At 55.5% G+C, this 23,831-nt stretch overlaps 1 protein-coding gene across 1 annotated transcript; it reads left to right on the top strand.

The window, feature by feature from the left end:
* Positions 1-13,444: 13,444 nt before the first annotated feature.
* Positions 13,445-22,850, top strand: TINAGL1 (tubulointerstitial nephritis antigen like 1). The gene is made up of 12 exons (XM_079777055.1): positions 13,445-13,597; positions 14,007-14,323; positions 15,275-15,338; positions 18,842-18,934; positions 19,129-19,243; positions 20,296-20,419; positions 20,497-20,647; positions 20,747-20,936; positions 21,033-21,078; positions 21,259-21,382; positions 22,181-22,226; positions 22,319-22,850. The coding sequence occupies exons 2-12, from the start codon at positions 14,014-14,016 to the stop codon at positions 22,457-22,459; spliced, it is 1,404 nt and encodes a 467-aa protein (XP_079633181.1). The 5' UTR covers positions 13,445-13,597; positions 14,007-14,013; the 3' UTR covers positions 22,460-22,850.
* Positions 22,851-23,831: the final 981 nt, after the last annotated feature.

Genomic DNA, 23,831 nt, shown 5'->3' with positions numbered 1-23,831 from the left:
CTTCCTCTCTGTAAAAATCAATAAAATATATTTTTTTTAATTTTTTTTATTGATTTCAGAGAGGAAGGGAGAGGGAGAGAGATATAGAATCATTGATTGGCTGCCTCCTACACACCCCACACTGGAGATCGAGCCCGGTCAGGTCATATGCCGGGTTTCAGCTCCATCTCCAGTGTGGGGCATACAGGAAGCAGCCAACCGATGATGTTTCTCTCTCTCTCTCCCTTCATCTTTGAAACCAATAAAAATATATTTAAAAAATAAAAACAAAAAATTTGACATTAACTTCTTAATTTTAGTTATTGTATTATTCATTTGTAACAAGAAGTCCAATGTGGCTCTTTTCAAATTTACTGTCATTTTTTAATAGTTTCCCTATTTCATGCTAGTATTACAAGCTCGTCTTTCATTTATTTATATTCTGTGTAAAATAATTCCAGTGTCTAAATTCTCGATGGGTATTTTTCGTTGCCTCTCATTTCTTCTGGTTCTTGCCATGGGATCTTATTTACCTAAAGATTTATTTGTGTGATTGATTTGGAATCCAGGCTGAAGATAGCTCCCTACAAAAAAGGTTTGCACTTGCTTTTTTCCGGGAGGTGCCATCTGAGTCCAAGATGGGGTCATCTGAGTCCAAGTTCCAGGCTTGAGGTTACGTGTCACCCAGCAGATACAAACGAGGCTGCAAGTCCAGACCAGGGGTTGGAGTACTTCTGAGCGGCGGGTCCTTGGGATCCGAGCTTGCTGTGGGGAGGGGCTCCCTCCCCTGTGCTTTCGCTTTCACTTGGGCCCCTTGCCCAGGGCAGTCAGCAAAACAACAGTTGGAACTGGCCGGAATGAGGAAATACCCTCAGAATAAAAGTGACTTCTGTGCTTGGTTTATCTAAGTTTCTGTTTTCCCTTCCGTAGAATTCTCGTAACACCTTCCTTTCTCTTTAGACCACTGCACCAGCGTTTTTAGTTTGCAGTGGGAGAGCTGCTCGGAGTAACACAGCCTGACATTACCAGAAAAAAAAAAAAAAAAAGGAGTTTATTAGACCTCAGGCCCCACTTTACAGCGATGGATACTGTGGAGGGGGGAGCGGAGGCCACCTTCCTGGGGTCTTAAAACCAGTAAGAAACGGAGCCAGGCAGTAAACGGAGGACTCTGACACCAGGTCTAGTGCTCTCTTCCCCAAGCCCCCTCCGAGACTTGGCTTCTGCATATGTAATGAAGAAGCCTGACCAGATGGCCTCTGAGGGCCCATGCAACTCAGACGTTTTCAGGGCAGGATCTCATGGGTTTTCAGTCCTCTGAGACACATTCAGCCTCCTCTGCACCTTGCCTTCTCAGTCTTGGTGCTCAAACCCCACACCTGAGGCCGGCCACTGACAATTCCCAAATCAGCCACCAGGGGGAGGTGGTGTGCTGAGAGCGCCCAGGTTCTGAGATTCCCGCACACAGGGCTTCTTCTTCTTGGATGTCTTTGCTTCTCACCCTCTGAGTAAAGGGGAAATGATTTCGCCTTGGATCAAAGCCCCAGGTCTCTTCTGCTTCCTTTCATTTGCCAAACTCGGGCAGATGCAAGGAGAGAAATCATTCTATCCCTACCCTTGCGAACCTCATGATCCACTAAGTCAGCGCTTCCCAACCTTTTTTGGCCACGTCCCACCTGAGCATCTGTAAAATCCTGATGCCCCACCCCCACCCCCGCCCCGTGACTTATAATTCTTCTTATTAAAAAAGTGAACTCCTATTCACGTGGAGGAAGCCTAACAGGCCACTAACAAGCTTCCAAAGAACATGGCATCCATGAAAGAGAAAAATAAAAGAAGGAAAGGACAGTTGCAGTACTGAGGAAGAAATCACTAAGAAATTGTTAAAATAATAAGAATACAAAAGTGATATGAAAAATAGCAAATAAAGTTTCAAAACATATAATAGAGAACTGAAATGCATAAATGTCACAATATATATTTATATACTGTATATGAGGCCCCTAGAACCATAAGAAATGCAAAAAATTCACTGTTAATAACTCATTCTCAAATTGCCCCCCTGTGGGGCATGTGCCCCACGTTGGAAACCACTGCACTAAGTCCTTTTCTCCAAGCTAGACTTCCGGATGTTTTTTCCACTTCCCTGTCTTTACTCCTGCTGTTCCCCTTCCCCCATCGCTACCATTACATTTTTCCTCATTCTTAAGGCTCAGCTCAGATGCCTTCTCCTTCCTGGAGCCTCCCATCAGGATCCTCATCTCCATCCCCCCAGCCCCCAGCTCTGGTTCTATCTCTTGAATTCCCGTCTGGCCATGTGCTTTTTTCACGCTCCAGACTGGAAGCTCCTCGGGTAGGGCAGGATTTCCCTGACTCCGGCGCCTGTGCCAGCCCAGGATACAATGAGAGCTGGAGGAAGGGAAGTGGGAAGGTCTCCTGGCTGGGATTTCCCGGAGAGCTGCAGGAAGTCAGAGCCCAGCACCCAGAGGCCTCAGCCATGGCAGCTCCCTTCCCTGCCCCAAACCCCGAGCCTTGGGGTTCAACTTTGCACTCGCTGCTGAGGAAATGACAAGCGAAGCTCCCAGTTCCAAGAACCAGTGTATAATGTGAAACTAAAAGCACCAAAAGAGAACCTAGGAGGGTTTCTGATTCACTTTGGAGTTAGACCTTTCTGTGACTCAAAACCAGAAGTCATAACAAAACAAATAAACCAACTACATAGATATAGATAGATAGATAGATATCTTTTAGACTTTTAAAAATATATATATTTTTTTATTGATTTCAGAGCAAAAGGGAGAGGGAAAGAGAGGTAGGAACATCAACGATGAGGCCCAGCCGGTGTGTTCATTGGTTGAGGGTCTACCTATGAACCAGGAGGTCATGGTTTGATTTCCGGTCAGGGCACATGCCCAGGTTGTGGGCTCAATCCCCAGTGTGGGGTGTGCAGGAGTCAGCCAATCAATGATTCTCTCTCATCATTGATGTTTCTATCTTTCTCTCCCTCACCCTTCCTCTCTGAAATCAATTAAAAATATCTTTAAAAAGAGAAACATCAATGAGTATCTTAGGTATTCTCAGAATACCTGAGCCTTCAGCACAACCCCTGTGGGACAAGATAGCAATATCTATCAAATACACTTGTGTTGGGCAGAATTCTAAGGTGACCCTCATTGGCTTTTACCTTTGCCCTTGTGTGTGGGCAGAATCGGTGAATATGATGAAAATATGAACTCCGGGGTTATGTCCCATTATATGGCAAAAGAAATTTTTTAGATGTAAGTAAGGTCCTAAATGACCCTGAGTGGGCTGGACTTGGTCAGAAAAGGCCTTGAAAAGCAGAAAATTTTTTCTGGCTGGTCTCAGAAGGAGAAGTCAGAGATTTAAATCATGAAGCATGAGAAGAATTCATTGTGCCATTTGGGGGAAGCCACGTAAAAAATGATAGTGTCATCTAGGAGCTGAGAAAGCATCCAGCTGATCAGCTGATAGCCAGCAAAAAAACAGAGACCACAGTCCTACAACCACCAGGAACCAAACTTGGCCAATGTCAGGAATGAGCTTGGAGACTGATTTCCCCCAGAGCCTCCAAATGAGGACCAAGCCTTGCCAACACCTTGATGGCTCCCTCAGCAGAGAACCCAGCCACACTCAGGCCGGACTTCTGACCAACAGACTGTTAGTTAATAAATGGGTGTTATTTTAAGCTGCTGAGTCTGTGGTAATTTGTTATGCAGCAATAGAAAACTAATACAATACCTACAACCTAGCAATCCACGCTGGGGAATTTATTCTGCAAATATATTTGCATGTATATGGAACAATACATGTACGTGATGATTGCAGCATTACTGTGACACCAAAAAGGAAAAAAAAAAAAAAGTCTAGTAACAACTAAAATGTCCATCAATAGGAAATTGGTTAAATAAATTATTTCAATCTCTACAATAGAAACCAGGCAGTGATATGAAAGGAGGAAGCTCTGTTTGCTGATAAAGATCTGTGGGACGCGTGCCTGTTGGGAAAGGGCAGCACAGTGATGTAGTTTGTTACCTTTTATGTGAAAAGGGCAGTAAGGAGGTGCACTCACTTTTGCACTTGCATAAAGAAACTCCAAAAGAATACCCAAGATGCTCATACAAAGTGGTGGTTTGCGGGGTTGGGGATGAGGAGTCAGAAGAGGGCAAATGAGGCACCTGAGGCAGGGTGAGACTTTTTGTTCTGTGCTTTAAAATATATATATATTGGTTTTATTTAGCGAGAGAGGAAGGGAGAGGGAGAGAGAGAGAAACATCTATCGGCTCCCTCCTGCAGCCCCCTACTGAGCATTGAGCCCACAACCTGGGCATGTGCCCTGATTGGGCATAGAACCAGCGACCTCTCCGTGCTGGGATGATGCTCAACCAGGTGAGCCACCCTGGCCAGGGCTGTTCCATGCTTTTTATATAGATTTTCAAACCATGAGGATGTATTAATTCGTTAATTTAAAAATGAAACAAAACCAATTGTTTTAAAATGAATCGGTGGGGCACTGCCTCCCAGTTTCTTTCTGAACCTGAGCCTACTCCCCGGCCCTGTCTCAACAAGTTGGCTCTGAGGCACGTCGTCCAAGTAACCCTTGACCTTCAGCATTCCATCCTCATTCCCCTTCTGCCCCAGGGGGAACTAGAAACAAGAATTCAGATGGCTGTGGGAGTGAGTCATCTCTCTGGGACTCAGTTTTCCCATCAGTGAAAATGGAGATAATAGCTCAGAAAGTGGCTGCGGGATGAGATGATTCAGGTCAAGTGACCAGCCCATAGAAGGTGTCGGCCGTGGCAGTTTGCGATGGCTGGGGGGCAGGAGAGACCATTCCTTGTAGAGGGAGTTTACCAAGCACACAGTAGATGGACAAGAAATGAAAGATCCCTTTCCCCCCCCCTCACTTGCTTTGCGAATATGGCCCAATTCCTCCCTCTCTGTCTCCGTTTCTTCATTTGTAAATGAGGGTTAGAATGAACGAGCTCTATCTGATTTATAAGTTTCAGAGCCCTTGATGACTAGGGAGAGCTCCCTCCCATGGCATATGTGGGTTAGTGAGGCCCAGACAGAGTGGCAGCTTGTTCAAGATCAGAGGCAGCGCCAAGACTGGTACTCACTCCCACCCAGGCCCTTGACCTGAGCTCTGTCCAAGCACATCTGTGCCCAAGCAGCCATGGGGTGACACGGGAGACTCTCCTCTGGGACTCTCCCGCTCTCCCCAGCTTCTGATCGTTACTATAGAAGGGCTGCTGCCCACCAGCCTCGAGTTTAGAGGATCCAGCTCCCCAGCCCCTCCCTGGCATCTGTCCCCACCAGTGGGAGACACAGAGTCACACGAATGCATTACAGGCGTCCCCTGGAGACAGCGCCCTGGGGATGGGGTAGAACCACGGGGGGCTGGGGACTTCCTATGAGTTGGGACACTTGTGACCACTGCAGTGAGCTGCCCCAGGACAGCCTCTAACTTTTGGTTTCTCCCCTGAAACTCGCACGCTCCCAAAGGTATCCCTCTCCTCATCCTGCTGCTCATGGAGCTGCTGGCCTTAGGGCGGTTACTCCCCCTCCCTGGGCCAGCGAGAGCGGCCTTGGGTTCCGACAACCCTCCAGACCCCATGGATTCTGGCTGCCCTTCTTGCCTCTGGGATCCATGATGTTCCTCAGGGTCCTGGGGCAAGATATCAAGTCCCTTGTCCATTTAGGGTGAGGCTGGTTCCTGGTATGGAGCTTTGACTGACGTAAGGGATCTGTGTTCCTTTAGGAGATACTGGTTGTGTTGCCCACGGGGAAATATGACTTGGTCTGTCCTAGGTGTGGACTTACTCCCAGGGCCCTCTGCCTGTCCGTCACCGCTCACTCCGGGAGCCTTCTGGGGCCGTCCCTTACCCTCCAAGCTGATGTGCACAGAGACTAGAGGGACCCCTTGAGTGTGCAAGCGTGTACAGACTCCAGATCTCTTCTAAGCCTGTTGGCCGATTCCATCTGCTTTCCCTGTGGGTTGACCCAAGAAGCTGGAGCAGGTTTACCCTCATCTCAGGTGGTTTTACCCAGTTTGACTCACTTGATGTCGGTTTCGGCACTTCTGTGTCTACTTGGCTATTCTGAGTTCATTGTGGCCTTTTGATTTGGGTCATTTAATAATAGCGGAACATTGCTGACCCCAGTGCTTTACGTATATTAAGTCTCATGATCCTCACAACTCCCCCTGCAGGTAGGACTGTTAGTGTCCCCATTTTACACAGGGAGAAACTGAGGCACAGAGAGCTTAATGAAGTATGGTAGCAACCATACTTAGGTAAAAACTGCTGTTTGAATTTTAACCCTGCTATTCTGGCTTCTGCACGCACTTACTTGCTTAAACAATAGGGTGGTTACCTCAGCTTCCAGACTGAGACCTGGAGACTCACAGAGGTAATTTTCCTGTGCCTGTGGACCAGGACTACAGGAGATTGATTCCCACTGACTCAGTAGCTCCAGGAGGAGAAACTGTAGATAACCTTTAGAGATTGCTGAGTCCGCTTGGTTCTGCTTCTGTAAAAACCTGCTTTCGCAAAATAGGGCCACATTCCAATGTCCAGCAGGACAAAGGAAAATTCTTGTGGTTTAGACCTTTAAAAGGACTGCCTACACCCGGAACGGCGGTCGTGAGTGTGGCCACCTGCGTGGGGTGGTCTCGCGGCCGTCCTGGCCAGTTCAATAAATCCTTGCCTGCTTTTTTAATCAATCAGCAGCCTCCGGTGGTCTTATTTTTGACTCCAGGGTTCGACCCCACAACACTTAACAAACTCACCCCAGGTTTCACAGTCACTGAGAGAGGAAGCCAGGATCTGAAGCTACTCCATCTGTCTACTGACGGTGCTCTTGACCTCGATATTGGGCCCTCACCACTGCAGATGAGTGTTTGAGCCACGTTAGGTGAGTAGATTTTCTGAGCCATTGGTTCTGCTTTTCCCAACCTGAGCAGCTCTGTACCGGCTCGCTCTATATATATGGCCTTGAATTTGGCACATTCCAATGGACACGTAGCTCTCAGGCCTATACAACCTTGAAATAGAAGGCCTCTGTATTCGTTTCCTAGGGCTGCTATAACAAACCACCTCAAACTTGGCTACTTTTTTTTTTTTAATTGGAAGAAAATTATATTTTGGAAGAACTCACTACATAAGGTGACAGCATTCCAAAATCAAATTACATGAAAATATACACTGCAATTTCTTTGTACAATAAGTGAGAAAAATCTGAGTATAGAAGAATAGAGGCAAAAAATATGAAGGGCTAAGGTTATGAGGGTAACTAGCATTTTAAATAGCAAACCCAGAAGTTAAGTAGAAAGCCTGCTTTACTCATCCAACCTTAACATTAGGTAACTGGAGGGCAAAAATAAAACCAAATCAGGATTTTGTATAATTGGGGTAAATTTCAATAAATTGAATTCAGAACCAACTCTTTTTAGTAAACTTGACTACTTAAAACAACAGAAATTTATTTTTTTCATAGTTCTGGAGGCCAGAAGTTCAAAATCAAGGTGTCTGTACAGGGTCGTTCTCTCTCTGGAGGCCCTAGAGGAGGATCTGTTTCTTGCCTCCTCCAGCTTCTGGTGGCTCCAGGTGTTCCTTGGCTTGTGGCCGCATCACTCCAATCTCTGCATCCGTGGTCACTGGACCTCCTCCTCCTCCTCCTCTGTGTCCCCTGTGTGTCCCTTATAAGGACACTGGTCAGTGAATTTGACCCTCCCCTCCCCCAGATCCTTAATTACATCTGCAAGACTCTTTCCAAATAAGGTAACATTCATACATTCATAGGTTCCAGGGATTAGGACATGGGCATACCTTTTTCGGGGATTCAACCCATTGCAACCACTGAAGTCACATTACAGTATTTCCCCCTGGGGATCCAGCTCTTAAAAGTGTCTAATTGGATTAGTAGTCACCCAACTATTGGGGTCTTTTTTATCTTAATTTTTATTGAATTTATTGGGGTGACATTGGTTAATAAAATTATATAGCTTTCAGGCGCACAGTTCTACAATACATCATCTGTATATCGCACTGTGTGTTTATCACCCCAAGTCAAGTCTCCTTCCATCACCATGTATCCCCCTTTACCCTCTTCTATCTCCACCCTCTCCCCTGTCCCTCTGGCAATTTCAACCATCGGGACCTTATCACTTTCTGCTTAGGGATTCAAAGGTAGAAGTGTAAAACGTGCTTGAAGGTATGGAAGAGCTTCCTGTACTTTCCAAGACCCATTTATTAACATCCCTGGCTGGGGAGAGCAGGACTTGGAAATATTTCTGTAAAGAGTCACTGGAAGATAGTACCAGTTTTCTAAGATGTTTGCTGCTGATAACACCAAGCTTACGATTCCTGGGGGCAGTTTCTTTAGTGAAAGTGATGCTGAATTGAAGGAAGGCAGCCTAGTCAGAGATGGGGGCAGCCACTAACTCCAAATATCCGGGCATTCCTGGCCTGGGGTTGAAAGAAACTAGCAATTTAGATATAGATGGAGACGGGAAATGGTGTCATTGCTCAGCAAATAGACTTCGCAAGGAAACAACACTTAAGGGCCCTTTGTGTTCAACTGGCCCCAAAGCACCCATGACGGGCAGACGTTACAGAGAAGGGAAAGCTGTGTTTCTCTTTCCTGCATTTCCCCAGGCTCACCGACACCCAGGGCCACACACACTGCCCAGGGTGAGAGTCGGTTTGGACCGGAGGAGTTTGGCCTCTGCAGAGGCAAGTTCCGGGCTTGGGCTCCCGATCCCGTTCCGCCCCTAAGCTGTGTGACCTTGGGCAAGCCAACACCCGAACTGGCAGACCCGAGGCATTGCCGATTCATAGTCAGCAACTGCCAATGGTCACTCCACACGCAGGCAATCCTGCTGTTCCTCTAGTGGCCTTGACTGTGAAAGGGATGTCACCCCTGATCCTTGATCCTCCATCTTTTCCAGCCCCCTATTCCCCCCACACTCCTGTCACTTTGTCTCACTTCCATCAAAGGCCTGCTCTGTCTTCCTGTGCTCTGGATACCCACATCTTCACCAAGGACGTTGCTCCTGTGTAACCCCTCCCTCCGCATCATCAGTTCCTCCCCCTCCTACAGGGCATTGTCATCGACATAGAGACCCAATTCATATCCTCATATTTGGACAAAACCAGCTCTTGACCCCTCTATTCCCAGCCAATGCCCCATTTCTCTGCGTCCCTTTGCTCTGAAACGTTCTAGAAAGTTCCTGTGGTTGCTCTCTCCCATTCATTAGCTCCCCTGTGCTGGTCCAGCCATTCCAATCCAGCTCCCGTACTCACTCTGCCGCTAACAAGGCTCGTATCAAGGTGGCCCCAGCCTCCTTGTTGCCAAATCGACTGCACACTTCTCGGTCCAGCCTTTGGGCCGTGTTCCCACAGGCCAACTCTCTCCTTGAAACACTCTCTTCTCCTGGCTCCTGACAGCTCTCTCGCCTGCCTCCCTCCTTCCTCCGGCCACCCCTGCTCGGTCTGTGTATCATTCCTCCTCTCTGCCCAACTTCCTGTACGGGAGCCTCCCCAGGCTCAGTCCCCCTCCCTCTTTTCCAGTCTGAGCTGGAAATCAGCATGGGGCACATGGTACTGGGTACTCAGTACTCCACGGTCCAAGCGCACCCCCAGGCTGCTCAGATTCCAGGGAGGGAGACAGTCTCCGCCTCTCAGTGGGAGGAGCAGAGAATCTGCACCCAGTGGGCTAGACACCCAGCACTCCTCCTGCGTTTCTCCTCTCTCTGGCCCACCACAGCTGATCCTCAGCACGCAGTGAATTCCACCTTCAGAGCAGGTCTTGAATAGGCCCGCTTCTCTTGATTTCCGTGGCCACCAGCCTCCTTCAAGCCTCAGTGTCTCTAGTCTGGGTTACCCTGGCCTCCTACCTGGCCTCTCTGACTCCACTTTGGCCTTGTAATCTGCAGAGCAGCCCGAGTGGGCTCTTGCGCTTGGGAAATCTGTCGGCAGCCGGAAGTCCATTCCAGCTGCTTACTACTGCCCCGGGCCCTGCCCGATGGGCTCCAGCCCACCTCCCAGCCCCTCTTGCTCCTCCGCCGCCTTGTTCACTGTGGTGCGGCCACTCTGGGTTTTCTTCTGTTTCTCAAACAGACCAACTTGTGCCCGGCCTCGGGCTTCTGCTCACGCCGACCGTGCTCCCTGGCCCACCCTCCCCTGGGCTCCAGGAGTGGCTGCCTCCTCGGCCTGCAGGTCTCAGCTCAGATGTCATCGCCTCTCTGAGACCTCCTGGCCCACCTCCACGCTCCAGGCTCCTGAGCCTGTACACATCCTCATAGCACTGCGCACGGTGGAATGGCTCCTTGGAACCTGTGTTTGCTCATTTATTTGTCTGTCTCCCCATTCATTTGCAGATTTCAGGACAGCAGAGGCCGTGTCTGTGTGGCTCAACCCTGAACACTCAGCCCCGAGCACAGAGCCCGCACGCAGTGAATGCTGGGCAGATATGTGCTGAGTGAATGAGAAGAGCAGTGAGTAAGGCATGCCACCGCTGTGTACAACGTACTGCCATGTGGCCCCTAATCTTATCTGCCACAAGCCCCAGCATGCTACCGCAGAGCGGCAGTCTGCCTGTCACGCAGCCCTGCGGGCAGCACTTTTATACGGCAACGCACCCAACCGCCCCGGGAACCCGACATGTCACGACCTGGGCCAACACCCACCACGTTACCCTGGCCCGGATCTCACTCTTAGTCCCAGGTATCACTGCTCCCAGTTCTGGACACGTCCGGCTGACCAGTGGGACGCAAGAGACTCCCAGCCTGAACTGGAGTGCCGTTTGGGACCCAAGCATCTGAGCCTCTAGGCCTCGAGTAAGTGGGTCCTCCGTCACAGACCAGGGTTGAGCCAAGGACAATGGGTCTTTGTCTTCCCAGGAGGCTCTGCTCAGCTTCCAGGGGAGAATGGCCCGTTCTGAGCACCCAGAGCAGCTGTAGGGGGGGAGGGGTAGCCCTGGACTTCTGGAGAGGAGAGAGGAGGCTTGGCCTCTGCTGTGTGACCTTAGGCATGTCACTGCCCCTTTTCAGTTTCAAACCCCCCCCCCCGCCCCTTGTAGAAAGAAAAGAGCGTGAGAGAACCCCAAGGGAGCATCTGGGTACAGATGGGAAAGCGAGGCCCAGAGCGGGGCAGTGTCTGCCCGAGTCACTGTGAGGCAGCAGTCGCTGCGAGCCCGGCCACCTGCCCCTCAGGAGGGAGCCCTCACCGCGCTGTGCGTCCTGCAGTGTCTCCTCACCTGTTGCTCTCTCTGCCTCAGGCTGTGGGACAAGAACAAGACAGGGAATGAGTCACCAGGAAGGAGGAGGCCATGGAAAAGGAAAGTGGGGTTCCAGCCCCCCTCCCGGAGCCCTGCCCTTTTCCTCTCCTCTGGCCAGGCAGCCCAGTGAGTCACGAGGTTCCAGCGGGTTCAGCGCCAAGCTCAGTGCTGAGAAGGGACTCCCCAACCCCCCTACACACACACACACACACACACACACACACACACACACACACACACACAAGCCACGCTCTTGGCTGTGTGATCTCTTGTTCTGTGTCCCTGCCTCCTATGCACAGACGGACAGACAGGCAAGGACAGGCAGGCAGCCCAAACCCCCAAACAGACACAGACACCTCCACAGATACACAGACACCTAGTAAGTAGGCAGACACAGATAGGGACAGTCACACAGCTATGCAACAGACACACCTGCCAACAAGCACACAAACAGAGGTACCAATACACTGGCCCAAGGCAGGCCGACCCGTGACCAACACGGGAGCAGCCTCCAGGCAGATGCACAGGCACAGAGCAGACAAACAGACTCAGGCAGAAACACCCCCCCCAAGCACAGCCACACACGCACAGCCACACACACACACACACACACACACACACACACACACACACACACCACAGACTTAAAGGGGTGATTTAGGGAAAGGACAGGCCCAATGTCCCCGCTGGCCAGCCCTCAGTCCAGGAACGGGTCTATGGAGGTGGGCACGCCTCCCCTGAGGATGTGACCTTCACCAACACGGAGAGGCCGTGCAGAAAGGTGGCTGGAGGTGAGAGCATGGAAAGGGACTTTTCGACCAGGAAGGTGTTGAGACCTGTGCTGGGTGACTAAAGGTGACTGGAGGGAAAGGAGCCGGGTGGTGGCAGGCAGGGAGCCTGCGTTCTGGCTCTGTGACCTCAGATACAGTTGACCTCTGAGCCTCAGTTTCCCATTGAGCCTTAGTCCCAGGTCCCCGCAGGGAGCAGATGGGCCAGCTCCTGGGTGTGTCAGTGCCAGTGCTGGGGCTGCAGGACATTATTCCCCCATTTTCCACCCTTTCCACACACACACACACACACACACACACACACACACACACCCACTAGGGCAGGATCCCCTTGGTGACTCACTGCCCGCTCCCCTGGCAGGGGGTAACCCAGTCACAGATGCCTATTTGTCCTGGTCCCTCCCCTCCCCCTCCTGGCCAGCTGAGGATGCCCTAGGCTGGGGGAGGGATGTGGGGAGGTCAGCGAGAGGGCAAAGGGAATCCCCAAGCTTGATGCTCAGTCCACCTCCCGCCCTTTCCCCAGGGGCAGCTTTGAGGCCCGGGCCTGGGGAGCGGGGCCTGTCCAGGTGTAGTCTCTTCCCTCCTCCCTGCAGTTAGAGGCCTCTGGCCTGAACCCAGCCGCCTGGAAGACGGGGTTGTGCAACGGGGAGGTAAAAGGTGACAGCGGGCCTGGCGGGACAGAAGCCCCATTGTTTGGGGCCCAGGCCAGCCTGGGCAAAGGAAGGGTTTATGCCCCGGGGCAGGAAGGAGGGTGCTGGGGCAGGGGGAGGGCGCCAGCTGTCAGGACTCTTGCCATTGGGCCCGGGAGGAGAACAGGTGCCAAGCAGGATGGCCTCAGGGTTGGTAGAGGGGGCAGTGCCCTGCAGACCCAAGGAGGGGTTGTAGGGCAGGGAGGCAGCCCCTACAGCACACCGGCCTCACCCCTCAGGAATCTGCAGCCATCCTTGTCCGGATTCCAATCATTCCGAGGAAGGAGATGGCGTGGCGCGGTCCCAGGCCTAGGGGGCACTGTGCCGGGGTGTGCTGGCTGCTTCTCTTACCGAGCCTTCAGAAGGGGACCTGAGAGAGGTGTGCCGCGGGCACCCTCCCCATTATTTCCCAAACTGAGGTCCAAAACTCCAGCTCCGTGCCCCTGATCGCCCCTTCTCCGCGGGAGCCCGAGACCCACGCTGCCGCCGCTGGGAAGTCCTGACCAGTGTCAGACCACAGTCCTTTCCCTTTCGGTTGGAGTTCCGCCCCCTGAGGGAACAGCTTCCTCCGGATACCAGGCGAGCACGGCCCCAGCCCCCACCCCACGCCCCTCATCAGCCCCCGCTGGGCTGCGGTGCTGCCCCAGGTGCAGGCGCGGCCCCTCCCCTGTGGCCGCTGGCAGGGGGCGGGCGGGGGGGGCGGCTCCGCGGGTGGGGCGGTACAAAAAGCGATCCCGCCCCGCGCTCCTCACTTGACTTTGAGTGTCCAGCGGTCACAGGAGTCCGGTCACCAGAGTCCGGAGGCGGTGCGTGGGGCAGCCCAGGCCAGCCCACACCCCTCATCAGGTAGGGACGCTCCCCTGCTCCGAAGGGAGAGGGTGCAGACAGAGGATCGGAGAGGAGGAGGGAGCAGGCAGAGGGACATGACAGATGCCGAGCGGGAGCGTGGAGTGTCAGAGGGTCACCAAGAACAGACGAGAGGACCCACATCAGGGATGGAGGCGGAGGCAGAGGGACCCAGGACAGGAGAGACCAAGAATGCCCACCCCACCTCCCGTCCTCGAAGGCCCCCTGGCTGCCCTTCCTGCCGGCCCCTTCTCCCTAGGAGCCAAGGCTGGGGACACAGGAATCGGGGTCTCTGACCCTGCCCAACGCCCTCGGGCTCAGTCCCAGGAGCTGGGACTCATCCCTGGGTGCCAGGGAGCCTCTGCTGCCCCCCTCCGGGACCCCTGACCTCTGCCCTCCCTGGGACCAGGAGCACCATGTGGAGATGCCCACAGCGGCTGCTGCTGTTGCTGCTGCTGGCTGCCGAGTGGGCCCTGGGTGCCCGGCGGGGCCGCGGGCGCCGGGAGCTCGCCCCCGCGCTGCACCTGCGGGGCATCCGGGACGCCGGCGGCAGGTACTGCCAGGAGCGGGACCTGTGCTGCCGAGGCCGCGACGACCACTGCGCCCTGCCCTACCTGGGCGCTACCTGCTACTGCGACCTCTTCTGCAACCGAACCATCTCCGACTGCTGCCCCGACTTCTGGGACTTCTGCCTCGGCGTGCCACCCCCGTTCCCCCCCAGCCAAGGTGGGCACCCTCAGCCAGGGCGGGTGGCTTTGCAGCCTCCGACTCAGCCAGGCTCAGGAGCAAGGCTGATGCACTGACATTTCCAGGGGGGGCTTTGTAGCGACTGGGAAAGAGACCCCACCTCCCTCTCGGTGCCTCTGGGAAGTCCCCGCTCTGGTCTAACCTGAACCTCTCCAGCAAGTCTGAACGAGAGAGGGTCCTTGGTCAGTGGGATTCTAGGGTGGCCCGGAGAAGGGGAGCTTCCTGCCCTTTCTCCCAGTCCCGTGTCCATATTCCGGACATGGAAGGTGCCGGCCCCGCCCGCTGACTCACGCTCAGGTTGATAAAGCACAGGGGCTGGTCGGGGTCATCTGAGCCATTCCTCTGCCTTTCCCCGGGATTCTCTGCCCCGAGGTGGCTGGCCACACCTGGGAGCTGGGTGGAACCTGCGCCTGCCTCAGCCCTCACCCCCTTCCTTGCCCAGGCACTTGCCCCGCTCCAATGGAACACATGAATTCCTTCCCACAGTTTCATGGGACTATGGATGTGAGACTGCATATGGGGGTTGTCACCTCAAATGCCACGTTATTTTAGTGGAGTCCCTTGCCTTCTCTGGGCCTCAGATTCCCCATGGATTGCTCCCCCCGCACCCCGATTCCGGGTCCCCAAACCCCAACTCACTTGCATGCAAAGCATCCCCGGAATGCTGTGGCTGGCAGAAAGTGGAGCAAGAAGGATCTAAGTTGGAGTCCCTGGTGAACTTACTAAGAGCAGTTGCTGGGTGACCCTGCAGGAGGGTCTTCAGTTATTGTTTGACTTTAGTTTCAGTGAGGGCTGGGATGTGTGTGTGTGTGTGTGTGGGGGGGGGGGTGTCCATGTGTCTGGACACCTGACCTTTAAGAACTTGGCCATGGCAGCCCATCATCTCTGGTCTCAGTTCTGCTGTGTTCTTCTCCTCTTCCCTCCCACCAGGATGCACGCATGGGGGTCGCATCTATCCAATCTTAGGAACCTACTGGGACAACTGTAACCGTTGGTGAGTGCTTGGGGCTTGGAGGGCACCCTTGTGGGCTTTGTGGCTGACAGACTTGGTTCAACCCCTATCCCTGTCACTCACTTGCTGGGGGCAAGTCCTTCCCCTTCTCGGAGCCTCAGTTTCCTCATCTGAAACATGGGGATTTTCACACTGACCGTGTCAACGTCTATAAACAACATTCTGACAACATTCCCCAGGGGTGATCAGCCATGGGTACCTGACTCCAGGCGGGGCCCTGAGCTGGGAGTCATTCCTGGCCCCTCCTGGCTCGGGCTGGGCTACTGCCACCCCCCACCCCACCCCCCGGCCTTTCTCCATGTCACAGGAGAGTGCGAGAAGGGGGCGCCAGGAAGGAAACCTCTGACTGCAGCATCCGCTGCCCTGGACCGGATGAGGGTCAGGGGTGGCTGCGCTGGAGGTCAGCCAGCCTGTAGCAGGGCCTTCCCTGGAATGTGGCCCCTCTCCCTCCTTCACCTCCGCCCTTCCATTCCGCAGGAGGAGGAAGGAGTCAGGGTGCTCCTCGGTTTGATCTGAAGCCTGAGATGCAAAGTGGAGATGGGTGGGTAGGAAGCCTTAATGGAAATAATGGGGACCCTGTTGACTTAAAAGGAGGAGGCCCTGCACCCTCTCCACCCCCTGCCCTCTTTGCCTGGGAGGCCCCAGAGAGAAGGAAACTTTTTGGAATGCATTACGCATAAGCTGTTTCCATTGCCTCACTGGTGTGAGGGGTGCGGGGTGAGTGTGTCTGGGTGAGAGAGAGAGTGTGTGTGTGTGTGTGTGTGTGCATGTGTGTGTGTGTCTGTGTGTGTGAGCTGCTTGTATGTGTTCAGAAAGATGGAGTGCACCTGCATGGTTCTGCCAGTCCTGATAGGATACCTCTGGACACTAAGGGGTTAACACTTTCTCCAAGCCTGTCCCTGGGCCTGGCCACCCCAGACCCTCTCTGGAATGCTGGGATCTGTTGTCACCAGTCCAGTCTAGACCTGCTTGGGCAGCCCTAGGGGCAAAGGGGAGGTGCAAGCAAGGACTGACCAGCCCACTGCCCACCCAGGCCAGCTCTGAACAGCTGTGCTCCCTGTGCTTGGGACACCTGAGGGAGGGTGTGGGGCAGGGCCGTGGGCCTTCCGGGCAGTGTGAGCCCTCGAGGGATGAGGGATGCTGAGAGAGAGTCCCAGGGGGAAGGGAAGGAGGAGGGAAGCCTCCTGTCTCTGCAGTCCCCTCTGGCCTCCCTGAAAGTGCCCGCCCCTTCTTGGGACGGCAGAGCCAGCCATACTGGGTCTTTCTTGTTCCCCTTAAGGCTCCTTAAAAGGCAACATTGGAGGCGGGGAGCCTTGGGCGGGCTTGGACGGAGGCAATTTAGCATCTGTAATAGCGGAGCTAAGAGCTTGTAAAAGTACCGAAGAATTCATAGAATTCAACTCTTCAGTCGACACCCATTTTTTTAAAGACCTACTAAGTGCAGCCAGAATGCACCACAGGTCCTGTCCTTGGAGCTTCCAGGCTAGTGGTGAAGAGCCAGACCCACAAACACATGCATCATTGCAACCTCGTATAGGCATGAGGGGGAAAGAGAGAACAAGAGGGACCCCAGATTAGAGTGTGGTGGGGTTGAGGGAGGGCCGCCCAGGGAAGGACATTTGTGCTGATATCGGGGAGATGAGAAGCCCAGGAGGGGACATGGGAGGAACAGCGTGTGGGAAGGCCAGGGTGGGACCCAGCGCCCTGCAGCCCGAGCCGGTGAAACGGGGAGAGAGGCCCCGGGAGGTGCAGGCCACTTCCTGCGAGTCTCATAGCTGTGGCGAGGATTTCGTATTTTGTTCTGTGTGTTGTGGGAAGCCACTTAGAGAGCAATCCCCTGACGTGCTGGCCAGCTGATCTTCAAAGATCTCTCTGGCTTCAGAAAGAGGTGTGTGCAGGGATCATGAAAAGGCAGGAAGCCTGGTTAGGTAAGAGGAGGCGGAGGGGGGGGGACAGGCAGGCGGACTCAGAGCCTTTTGTGATGTGACTTCCTGACCTGCTGATGGAGGAGGCACGGGGTGGGCCTGAGCTCTGGCTTAAACACCTGTGGATAAGGTGCGTGATTGGGGTTGAGAATGTTAGGGCAGGAGCGGGTGTGGGAAGGCAGCTTGGCCATTTGAAGTTGGAGATGACTTTTACACACCCAGAGGGGCCAGTGGGATCTGATCGGAAAGTCCAGAGGGGCGGGGCGGGGCGGGGTCCCTGCAATGAGAACAAGAACGGTCGATGACGACCCTGGAGGACCTGAGACCGGCCCAGCCTTGCACTGCACGCTCTGCACGCTGCCATTGCGTCCCTGAAAGGTGGTGCTGTTATTGTCCTCAACGTACAGACAATAGTCTAACTTACCCGAGGTCACGTGCCTCGTCAGCTAGGACTGGAACCCAGGATTTGAATTTCAGAATCTATGCTTAGTCACTTCGCTATACTGCCTCATTCATTCATTCAGTAAATATTTACTGGGTGCCTGCTATGTGCTAGGTGTTGTTTTGTAGGCACTCTTCAGTACCAAATCATACCTGCCCTTAGAGTGTGTGAGGAAGCAGGTATAAGCGATATAAATAACTAACTGTGTAGTACACCAGATAGTGATGGCATGCGAAGGGTAAAAATAAAACAGGGAAGAGCGATAGGAGGCGCGGAGGATGGGGAATTGTAAGCTAGGGTGGCCAGGGCAGGCCTCCCGGAGCAGGTGACACATGAATGACAACTTGGAAGAAGTGAGGGAGCCATGGGATGTTGGAGGAAGAACAACAGTTCAAAGGCCCTGGGGCAGGAGCATGGCGGGGGTGGAGTCAGAGGGCCAGTCTGGCGGGGCAAGGGGTCGGAGAGCGGATAGAAAGACAGATCATGCCGGGCCTGCTGGCACCATAAGGACTGTGGCTCTTATTCTGCGATGTGATGCCAGTAGAGGGTTTGGGGCAGAGGAATGACATGATCTGACTTGGGTTCGCTGGCAGCTGGGTTAAAAATACACTGAAGGGGGGTGCAGGGCAGAAGTGGGGAGAAGAGCGAGGAGACTGCAGCATAATCCAGGTGAAAGGTGATTGGACCACAGGAAAGAATGAGACGTGGTTTGGATTCTGGATGCATTTTTAAGGTAGAGCCAACAGGATTTGCCAGTGAATTAGATCAGGAAATAAGAGAAAGTCAGGCTTTGGGCCTGAGCTCTGGGAAGAATGGAGTGGCCGCTTTGGGGACAGGCATGGGAGAAGGGGAGACCAGGGGTTCCGTTTGGGATGTTTTATGTTTGACCTGGGGGTAGACACTGGGCTGAGGGAGTTTAGGGAAAGATCCGGGGGGATATACACTTGAGAATCGTGAACTTGAAGCTGACATTTTAAACCACCAGGCTGCATGGGATCCTCTAAGGGTCTTGTCGTAGACGCTGGTGCAGAATCTCAGGCCCATGTCAACCTCTGAGGCTTCTTCCCTTCGGAGGCTGCTCAGCACCCCTCACTTCTTCCTTCCCCCCATTCTCCCAGCACCTGCCAGCAGAACGGGCAGTGGGAGTGTGATCAGGAGCCATGCCTGGTGGACCAAGACATGATCAACGCCATCAACCAGGGCAACTACGGGTAAGAGGCCCTGCAATGCCCCGGGGCACACGCACATTCTGCCCGAGGTGCATGTCCCGCCAGGCATGCCCACGCTCAGACCTCATTTATGTGGCAGAATATGTTTATTAGCCGGTATGTATCTCTCCCACGAACACACGTGTACCTCCAGGACCCCCAGCCTTAGTCTGTCCCTTCCATCCCTTCTCCTTCAGGTGGCGGGCTGGGAACCACAGTGCCTTCTGGGGCATGACCCTGGATGAGGGCATTCGCTATCGCCTGGGCACCCTCCGCCCCTCTCCCTCTGTCACCAGCATGAATGAGATTCACGTAAGTCCATCCTTGTCCACAATCCTGCCACCTCATGGCCTAAGATGCCAGGGATCCTGGCACCCTGTGTCCTATTCGTCCGGGGCCCGGGCCTATCCCTCTCCAACAGGCTGTGTGACGCTGGACAAGTCACTCCCCTTCTCTGGGCCTTCAGCTCTGGCCTACAGCAAGATGGGCTGCACTAGAAGAACTGATGTTTAGAGTCTGGGTGTTGTGCCTCCAGCCTGAGCCCCTTCTTGGCCTCCCCAGCCTGGGAAAAATGCTGTTGGTCCCAGTACGGCGGGGTCAGGGCCCAAGTGGCCAGGAGGTCACCTTGGTATTTTGGGAAGGGAAAACAGCCACTCCTCCAGCTCTGGCCAGAGAGCAGCAATTCTCGGAAACAGCTCAGCGGAACCCCAAGGGAGGAGGGGGCTTCTCCCTTCCCACTCGTGGGACCCTCTCCGGGCAGAAATGGGAACCAGAGCAGGACAGTCAGCGTGAGGAAGGGGCACTTCAGCAGGACAGGGCTGGGCGCGGGCGGGAGGCTCCACCCCGCAGTGGTGGGCAGGGAGGAGGCAGGGAGGAGGCAGGGGCTGGCCTGAGTGGCCCTGTCTGAAGAGGGACTTCAGCTCAAGGCTGGGGTGAGCAGACCCTGCCCCGCCCCGGGCTCTGCTATTTGCCTCCTGCTGTTTGCCTTGGCAGCCTGCTCGGTCACGGGACCAACTGCTCCTTCCCGCCCCTGCCCTGAGTGGCCTGAAGCCCAAGGTCCTGGTGGGAAGGAGGATGTGACAGATTGAAAGGTGCAGAGGAGGAGTGAGGCAGGGGCTGAGGAGGAAAGCAGGATGGCTCCGGCCTGGCCTCAGGACTGGCGGCCTCCACCTGACACCAGGCGGCACTCGGTGGTGTGGGGTCGCACTGAGTCAGCGTGGAGGTCGCGGGAATCCTTCCTCAGCAAGAGGCTCAAGGTCAAACGGCAGAAGGCCCTAGACTCCTGGTGGCCCCCCAAGGCCAGCAGGCCGCGGAGGGGCAGGCGGGCAGGAGCAGGGGGCAGGCCGAGTGCCTTTGTCTTGCAGACGGTGCTGGTCCCGGGGGAGGTCCTGCCCACAGCCTTTGAGGCCTCTGAGAAGTGGCCCAACCTGATCCACGAGCCTCTTGACCAGGGCAACTGTGCGGGCTCCTGGGCCTTCTCCACGGCAGGTGCGCACGAGGGCTGGCTCGGCGGGGAGGGGGGCCGAGGCCTGAGCCCTCTGACGGCCCTTCTGCTCCTCCACCAGCCGTGGCTTCCGATCGCGTCTCCATCCATTCTCTGGGGCACATGGCACCTGTCCTGTCGCCCCAGAACCTGCTGTCCTGTGACAAGCACAACCAGCGGGGCTGCCGCGGTGGGCATCTGGACGGCGCCTGGTGGTTCCTGCGACGGCGAGGGTGAGCAGCAGGGCGCGTGGGCAGGGAAGAGGGCACGTGGCAGGGGCCTGGGGGAAGGCCAGCTCCCTCTGCCCCTGCTCCCTCCTGCTGCCCCTCCAGGGTTGTGTCCGACCACTGCTACCCGTTCTCGGGCCGGGAGAAGACGGAGACAGGCCCGGCGCCCCGCTGCATGATGCACAGCCGGGCCACGGGTCGGGGCAAGCGCCAGGCCACTGCCCGCTGCCCCAATCACCACGTCCAGGCCAATGACATCTACCAGGTCACTCCTGCCTACCGCCTCGGCTCCAGTGTAAGTGTGCACTTGGGTGAGGGGCAGAGGAAGAGAGCCGGAAGGCTGGAGCCTCACCCCTAATGGATACTCCCCTCCCCGCCTCCCACCCTGCAGGAGACGGAGATCATGAAGGAGCTGATGGAGAACGGCCCTGTCCAAGGTGAGCAGGGCCCGCAGCACACGTGTTCTGTACAGCACGGAGCAGCCGGTCCGTAGGGGCCGGAAGTGGGGGGACCATGTCCCCGCCCCAGGGGCAGCACCGGGTCGGAGAGGCTGCGGGGCCAGGGCGTGGTGCCTGTGCTGACGGCTGAGCTGGCCCCACCTTGCCCCCTGCCCACAGCCCTCATGGAGGTGCACGAGGACTTCTTCCTGTACCAGGGCGGCATCTACAGCCACACCCCGGTGAGCCTCGGGAGGCCAGAGCGCTACCGCCGGCACGGAACCCATTCGGTCAAGATCACAGGGTGAGGGGCTTTGGGGGGGACAGAGGGGTTGGGGCAGCCGAGCTTACACTGGGGGCTCTGAGCCTGTCCGGAATCCAGACCATCTCTCTGCAAAGCCCCGTTTCAAAGAGGAGGAAACCGAGACTCCAAAAGAGGAGGGACTTAGCCTAGTCACACCAAGAGGGGGTGCCTCTCAAGGTTTCAAGGGACTGCTCCTTCCCTACACGCGGAGAGAGCTCAAGTCCAGTGCAACAGACAAGGGTTCAGAGGTGGCTAACCTCTCCCGATCTCAGCACCTGCTCAGCTCTGTCCCACAGCGACTCACTCCCCAGCCGTCAGTGCCTCCGCCTGAGTAACAGGAGGCGTCAGAGTGACTGATGTCACTTGTCCAACCAATGACTGTTCTTTGCAGTGGAGTTCGGGCCTCTAGGGTACCCACATTCCCTGAGTCTCTTCCTTCTGGCCCCTGGCACCCACTCCTCCTTGGCTCCCCAAGTGAGGAGGGCGGTCAGGCGGCAGTGTGAGGTTCCAGAGAAATGGTGCACAGGACGGGGGTCCCTGGAGGACGGAGGCCCACGTTCCCCCTTTTCTGCACGCCCCTCAGTTATCCTTCTCGTGCCTTCCACCACACGGGGCGCAGGCACACAGACTTAGATGTGGAGACCGAGGGAGGCGCAGACAGGACAGAGACCTGCCCACGTCCTAAGGGCGTACCCAAGTGACCCAAGGCAGCAGGGGCCTGGATAGGGAGTGCCTGGGGTGCAGCCCCTGAAAGCAGGTGGAATCAGCGCGCTTGCTCCTGCCCGGTCTGGCCCGCAGGTGGGGAGAGGAGTCACTCCCTGATGGAAGGACGCTCAAATACTGGGTGAGTCCCTGCGCTGCGGGCGCCGCAGCCGCCGTCCCCTTCCCCCTGCCTCCACGTCTCCATGCCCTGCTCATGCGCCTCCTCATTCCCAGACCGCGGCCAACTCGTGGGGCCCAGACTGGGGAGAGAAGGGCCACTTCCGCATCGTGCGTGGAGCCAACGAGTGTGACATTGAGAGCTTCGTGCTGGGCGTGTGGGGCCGTGTGGGCATGGAGGACATGGCTCACCACTGAGGCCGTGGCCACCGTGCCAGGCCAGCCGGCAGAAGTGCCCCCTGTGGCGTGGGGCCCCCCGTCCCAGCCGCCTGCCTGTAGATCGTGCTGCTCCGGACACAGGCAGGCGCCGTAGCTCTAATCCTCGCGGGTTCCGCTGACACAGCGCCCCGCCCGGGAGCTGAGGGCAGGCGAAGCTGGTGGAGCCCCCAGACCGCCCAGCGGGTATGGGACAGAGCCTGGCCGGGAGAACCAGCCTGCAGACCCCAGGCCCTGCACCCCCACACAAGACCACTGACGCCAGGACACTACCAAGTCTCCAGCCCCACGACCCCATCCCACCCCTGTACTCTTATTCTCCAAAGATATTTATTTTTTTCACTGTTTTAAAATAAAGACAAAATATTGGTAACTTTAATAACGTGGATCTTCAGGCCAGAGCTGGCAGGCATATGGTTAGAAAGCAGAAAGGGCTGCCTGAGGTCTCGCTGGTTGGCAGTGGCGTGTGGACTGGACATCTTAGTCTCCGCTCAGCCCTCGTTGTCAGTGGCCCTGGGCACTGAACCTCTTGGAGGTAGACCATGGATGGCACGACCTTTGACCCTCAGAGAGACATGAGCTCGTGGGAACCACCTTTCAGACGCTGACTCGGCACTGCCCGTGCGGGGCAGACAACCCACCAGTCAGCAGAACTGGTGCCCGTGCCCAGCAGGCAAGGGGGGCACAGCCCCACAGAAGCTGAGCCTCTGTCTCGGCAGATCGGCCTCTCCAAGCCACCCAGGCGAGGCCCCCTCCTTCCCTGGCTGAGCTGAGCCTGCCTCTCCAAGCCCTCTCTCTGCCCCACCTTCCCCGGCTCCCAGGCTCAGTCTGGCTTTCAAGGCCATAAGGACCCGCCTGGCCAGCATCTTCACCCTGTGCCCAGGCAACTCCAGAGTCCTCACCGCCCCTCAGATGTCCAGTACAATGCAGACCACAGGGCATTTGCACATGCTATTCCCCCCGGTCCAGAGACCTTCCATTCTACCCACCCCTTGTCTCCGTCCCACTCCCATTTCAAAGCCAGCTCCAGGTTTCCTTCCTCCGGACAATACCTGTGGAGGACAACAGATGTGTCCCCAAACCCCCCGAACGCCCCCTGGCGTGGCTCAGACACCCCTCCCTGAACTCCCCTGCACCCCGCCCTTTCACCCTGGATTTCACTCATCTGGGTGTCTACTCCCTCCTCCGCTGGGCTGCTAGTCCCCCGAGGGGGGAGTGGGTCTGGTTCATTGAGGGTCCTGGCACCCACACGGAGACCCCGGATAAAGCGGCATTCTCGTTAGTGAGATGGTGGAGTGGACATGACTCATTCTTTCTCCTCCACTTGCCTCGGAGACCTGGACCCCAGCCCATC

The sequence above is a fragment of the Cnephaeus nilssonii genome (assembly GCF_951640355.1).
Source record: "Cnephaeus nilssonii genome assembly, chromosome: 7".
Taxonomy (NCBI): Eukaryota; Metazoa; Chordata; class Mammalia; order Chiroptera; family Vespertilionidae; genus Cnephaeus; species Cnephaeus nilssonii.
The sequence above is the reverse complement of the archived record's forward strand: the minus strand, read 5'-3'. Positions and strand labels throughout refer to the sequence as shown.

Bases quoted from the DNA above. Each gene is read 5' to 3' on its own strand.
- TINAGL1 (XM_079777055.1), top strand. From the start codon at position 14,014: ATGTGGAGATGCCCACAGCGGCTGCTGCTGTTGCTGCTGCTGGCTGCC. The intron at 15,339-18,841 runs GTGAGTGCTTGG...CCATTCTCCCAG, and splicing joins TGGGACAACTGTAACCGTTG to CACCTGCCAGCAGAACGGGC. The intron at 18,935-19,128 runs GTAAGAGGCCCT...CTTCTCCTTCAG, and splicing joins ATCAACCAGGGCAACTACGG to GTGGCGGGCTGGGAACCACA.